Below are 6,000 nucleotides of genomic sequence, written 5' to 3'. Positions count from 1 at the left end.
AATCAAAGTTAACGTTTCGGGCCGAGTGACCCTTCCGCAGCACTGGGATGATAAAGAGGCATTGATGTTTAAAAGAAAACTTAGGCGAATACCCATTGCTAAAAAAAAATCCTTGTCATGATAATAACTGGAGAGGGAATAACCCCTTCCATACATGTAGATTTTTTTCTGTTTTTCTAAATGAAAAGCCTCGAAGCGGATGATGAATGGGCACGGTGGCGGTTTTGATCAAGATGTGAGTTGGGGAGGGGGTGGGGGGAAGAGAAAGGCGAAAAATAGCCTGAGTAGAAACCCTCCCACTGCCAGCAGACGGGGCAAGAGGCGAATACTCTCTGGCTGTGGCTCCCACACAAGGAAGGCTTTGTGCATTGGAGCGACAAGATTGCATCTCTCCCCTCTCTCTCCTTCCCTCATGGATGCAGCAGCCGCTGTCTGTGATAACCTGCCTTTCTGATTTATCATTATTTCGTATTCCAGGCACCCTTCCTGCTTTATTGCCGATGCACTGAGATTAAAACAGAGAGAGAGAGAGAGAGGGGAAGGGAGGCAGGGAGAGCAGAGATTCTGATTGTTTTTGAATCCTTTTAGAAAGAGGGGCTTTTTTTGTGTGTTAGTGGTTACAGTGAAGCGATGGGGATGGGAGCTCTCCGTTCGCACATCCCCCGCAGACGCTGCATTGGCGTGACCTGCATCCCAGCTGGAAGGACACTCAGCCGGGGGACTATGTGAGGTTGGCCCGTTCCCTAAGCCCCTGTCTCCGGCCGCTGTTGGAGCATGCTGTGGAGGGGGCTATGCCCCCGCTCCCGGCTCTCTCTCGGGCTCGCCCTCTGTGTCTCGCTGCTGTGCTGGCTTTATGTCTACCCGGTCTACAGGATCCCCGACGAGAAGGAGATAGTCGAGGAGATCCTGCAGCAGGCGCGCTGGAAGAGGAACCAGACAGCTATCGCCGCATTCAGGTACGGCAAGGACAGGGGAGGGGGAGGCTGGCTTACACCGACATACATAACGGTACAGCAAGGTACCCGGGGGTGGGGGAGGCTACAGGGCACCGAGGGATCGTCACAGCAACTGACTCAGGCTACAGCACCTCAAATACACACACATTAGTATATCTCACATATGCATTTAAACATATCTCACACATCTTACACACAAACATATCTCACACACAGAAATATCACATACAGAAACATCACATACAGAAATATAACACACAAATATCTCACACAGAAATATCACACACATAGAAATACCACACAGAAATATCTCAGGCACAAAATTATCTCAGAAATATCAGATACAGAAATATAAGACACAAATATCTCGCACAGAAGTATCACACACACAGCAATATCACACACATAGAAATATCACGCACAAAAGTATCACACACAGAAATATCTCAGCCACAAAAATATCTCACACACAAATATCACACACAGAAATGTCACACGCAAAGAAATATCACACACAGAAATATCATACACAGAGAGATATCTCAGACACAAAAATATCTCAGACAGAAATATCTCAGACAGAAATATCTCAGTCACACAAATAACACATGCACAAATATCACACACACAATTGTATAACACATAAATATGTAGCACGCACAATATATAGATATGTACTGCATGTTATAAAGCATTGGAGGTTGGATAGGAAAATGCCTAAATTAATATATAACATAATATTTATAACAGACATTCGTATATGAAACATACATTTAACACATGCCTTTATGTATCATATAGTATATGCATAACACTAATGCACATGACATAAAGACAATGCACCTGAGTACAGCACGTGTTCATAGATTCATGCTATTTGAAGTGCATATATACAAATTACGTTATATATCTCATGACATATTATGCACGCATACAAAAATATAAAACACACCGTGCATGCAATATATATGATATATATAAAATGTCAATCAAATATGTATAATATGTATAATTAAATATGTATCAATGCAGAAGGCCACATATTTAGGTGTGTGTGCTGGACTTTGCACCACTAGGAGTCTGAGATCATTAACACAGCAATCCGTTCCCAATAAAAAGTCCCTTCTGTCCATACATTCTCCATTTGTAATCTTGATCATTTTTTGACTCACTGACAGTCAAGCGGTCTGATAGCCAAAGCCAGCTATCACTCCCAGTGTCTCTCAGATAGCTTTAATCTTCCTGTGAGTCCGCAGTGGCGAGACTTCAGGACTGGTGAGGTGAATTGATTTTACTTTGGTGCTGTGACTCTGCCTGCACACACACACACACACACCCACCACCCCCCCCCCGGAGCGTTTAATCATTCACCCATTCCTTTTGTTTCAAACTATGTGTGGAGCCGCAGGAGATGGGGGAGATACTAAACGAGTGTTTTGCATCAGTGTTTACTGTGGAGAAGGACACGGAAGATATAGAATATGGGGAAATAAATGGTGACATCTTGAAAAATGTCCATATTACAGAAGAGGACATGCTGGATGTCTTGAAACACATAAAAGTGGATAAATTTCCAGGACCTGATTGGGTATATCCTAGAACTCTGTGGGAAGCTAGGGAAGTGATTGCTGGGCCTCTTGCTGAGATATTTGTATCATCGATAGTCACAGGTAAGGTGCAGAAGACTGGTGGTTGGCAAACGTGGTGCCACTGTTTAAGAAAGGCAGTAAGAAAGGCCAGGCAACTAGAGACCAATGAGCCTAATGTCGGTGGTGGGCAAGTTGTTGGAGGGAATCCTGAGGAGCAGGATGTACATGTATTTGAAAAGGCAAGGACTGATTAGGGATAGTCAACGTGGCTTTGTGCGTGGGAAATCATGTCTCACAAACTTGATTGAGTTCTTTGAAGAAGTAACATAGAGGATTGATGAGGGCAGGGTGTGATCTATATGGACTTCAGTAAGGCGTTTGACAAGGTTCCCCATGGGAGACTGATTAGCAAGGTTAGATCTCATGGAATACAGGGAGAACTAGCCATTTGAATATAGAACTGGCTCAAAGGTAGAAGACAGAGGGTGGTGGTGGAGGGTTGTTTTTCAGACTGGAGGCCTGTGACCACTGGAATGCCACAAGGATCGGTGCTGGGTCCTCTACTTTTTTTCATTAATATAAATGATTTGGATGTGAGCATAATAGGTATAGTTAGTAAGTTTGCAGATGATGCTAAAATTGGAGGTGTAGTGGACAATGAAGAAGGTTACCTCAGATTACAACAGAATCTGGACCAGATGGGCCAATGGGCTGAGAAGTGGCAGATGGAGTTTAATTTAGATAAATGCGAGGTGCTGCATTTTGGGAAAGTAAATCTTAGCAGGACTTATACACTTAATGGTAAGGTCCAGGGGAGTGTTGCTGAGCAAATAGACCTAGGAATGCAGGTTTATAGCTCCTTGAAAGTGGAGTCGCAGGTAGATAGGATAGTGAGGAAGGTAGGAGAAAGTGAGGACAGCAGATGCTGGAGATCAGAGCTGAAAAATGTGTTGCTCGAAAAGCGCAGCCTGTCAGGCAGCATCCAAGGAGCAGGATGCTGCCTGACCTGCTGAAGAAGGGCTTTTGCCCGAAACGTTGATTCTCCTGCTCCTTGGATGCTGCCTGCCCTGCTGCTCTTTTCCAATAACACATAATGCAGAAGGTGTTTTGTATGCTTTCCTTTATTGGTCAGAGTATTGAGTACAGGAGTTAGGAGATCATGTTGTGGCTGTACAGGACATTGGTTAGGCCACTTTTGGAATATTGTTTACAGTTCTGGCCTCCTTCCTATTGGAAGGATGTTGTGAAACTTGAAAGGGTTCAGAAAAGATTTACAAGAATGTTGCCAGTGTTGGAGGATTTGAGCTATAGGGAGAGGTTGAATAGGCTAGGGCTGTTTTCCCTGGAGCGTTGGAGACTGAGGGGTGACCTTTTAGAGGTTTATAAAATCATGAGGGGCATGGATAGGATAAATAGACAAAGTCTCTTACCTGGAGTGGGGGAATCCAGAACTAGAGGGCATGGGTTTAGGGTGAGAGGGGAAAGATATAAAAGAGACTTAAGGGGCAACTTTTTCACGCAGAGGGTGGGACGTGTATGGAATGAGTTGCCAGAGGAAGTGGTGGAGGCTGGTACAGTTGTGACATTTAAAAGGCGTCTGGAAGGGTATATGAATAGAAAGAGTTTGGAGGGATATGGGCCAGAGATTAGGTGAGACTAGATTAGAGTGGACGCTCGGAAATTGTTTCCATTAGGTGAGGAGACTAGGACCCGTGGACACAGCCTTAGAATTAGATGGGGTAAATTCAGTACAGAAATGCGGAGACATTTCTTCAGCCAGAGAGTGGAGGGCCTGTGGAATTCATTGTCGCGGAGTGCAGTGGAGGCCGGGACACTAAATGTCTTCAAGGCAGAGATTGATAGATTCTTGTTGTCTCGAGGAATTAAGGGCTACGGGGAGAATGCGGGTAAGTGGAGTTGAAATGCCCATCAGCCATGATTGAATGGCGGAGTGGACTCGATGGGCTGAATGGCCTTACTTCCACTCCTATGTCTTATGGTCTTATGGTCTTAAGGTTAGGCTATCTGGTCGGCATGGACGAGTTGGACCAAAGAATCTGTTTCCGTGCTGTACATCTCTATGACTCTCTGATTCTATGTAACTTTATACCTACAGGACGCCACTGATTAAAGGGTCAGGAAAAAGATGATAACTGGGCTTTTGCTTTTTTTAGTAAATTAGAAGTCTCGCCGTCAAATCATCCACTGATTATAAAATGTAAATTCTCATGGGAGGAAGAAGTGTGTGGTTTTTGCAGAGCCTCATGCAAGAACCCTAGTGGCAGCTCCAAGTTCCAGGACCATTGCTAAGAGACCAGTCTCAAGATATGCTGCTGATAGTATTTCATCTTAACTGCCCTCTCGTGACCTCCCCCAGCTTGGAGAATGGTGTGTGGGGATTTGAATACAGCTTAGTCTGGGGTTATATATCAATAGGAAAAAGATGGCAGAATTCAATCTTCTCCTGAAGTATTGAGAAAGAAAGGTCCTTGCATTGAAGTGTTACCTCTCATGGCTTCAGGATGTTACAATCTTACAGTCAATCTTTTGAAGATTGTAATAGAGGAAAGGCACAGCTAGCAATTTGTGTGCTGTACAGTCTCCCAGAACTGCAGTGCTGATAAAGGCAAATTATTGCGGGTTACTGAAAATCTGACATAAAAACAAAACCGGAACGCTGGAAGTATTTGACAAGTTTGTCTGTAGATAGGGAGAATCTGCTCCTTTTCCTAAAAGATAAAAGAATAAGAGGACATAGATTGAAAGTGATTTGCAGATGAATCGATGTTGTTTCGACACAGTGATGTTTTCACACAGTGAACACTTAGGGTATAGATTGAGGTGAGTCAATTGATTCAGTTCAGGAGTTGCTGCATGATTATTTGGATAGAAATGCTGTGCAGGGACCTGGGGAAAATGTGGGAGAATGGTACTGGGTAGCGGAACACTGACAGATGTATTGGGCTGAATGGCCTCCTTCTGGGCTGTAACAATGGCGTGATTCTGTGATAAAGTTATTTTTAATTCATCATCATAGATCATCATAGATATAAATATTAGCCAGAACAGCCAGCAGAACTCCCCCTGCTCTTTTTTTCTGTCCTTAATGAGTGTGACTATATCATTTGTAATGAAGGCCAAAGTTCGATCCATTGCCACTGAGCATGACCGGACAGCCTCACTGAGAGGCAAGCTATGCAAATGTTTGCTGGTGCAATGTAAGAGCAGGGAGTTGCTAAGTGATGTATAGAATAAGGTATGTTCTCACAGCTCACTGTATCAGCCTACGACAAACTGCCTCTGCTGAAGTGCCTTTCCAGGATATTTTAAATGAGTCCTGTTTCTTGTGTGGTCGTTTCCTGATGAAGAGTTTTTGTTTGAAATGTCGACTCTCCTGCTCCTTGGATGCTGCCTGACCAGCTGTACTCTCCCAGCGCCACACTTTTTGATTCTGA

The 6,000-nt window shown here is 44.0% G+C and overlaps 1 protein-coding gene across 1 annotated transcript in view; it reads left to right on the top strand.

Annotated features, from left to right (window-relative positions):
* The first annotated feature begins 293 nt into the window (after positions 1-293).
* st8sia1 (ST8 alpha-N-acetyl-neuraminide alpha-2,8-sialyltransferase 1) overlaps positions 294-6,000 on the top strand; it is a 92,280-nt gene continuing 86,573 nt past the window's right edge. Inside the window, exon 1 of the mRNA XM_072562272.1 lies at positions 294-956. Within this exon, the coding sequence (XP_072418373.1) occupies positions 775-956 (182 nt within the window). The 5' untranslated portion in view covers positions 294-774. The remainder of the gene's footprint in view (positions 957-6,000) is intronic.

The sequence above is a fragment of the Chiloscyllium punctatum genome, chromosome 44, assembly GCF_047496795.1.
Source record: "Chiloscyllium punctatum isolate Juve2018m chromosome 44, sChiPun1.3, whole genome shotgun sequence".
NCBI lineage: Eukaryota > Metazoa > Chordata > Chondrichthyes > Orectolobiformes > Hemiscylliidae > Chiloscyllium > Chiloscyllium punctatum.
The sequence above is the reverse complement of the archived record's forward strand: the minus strand, read 5'-3'. Positions and strand labels throughout refer to the sequence as shown.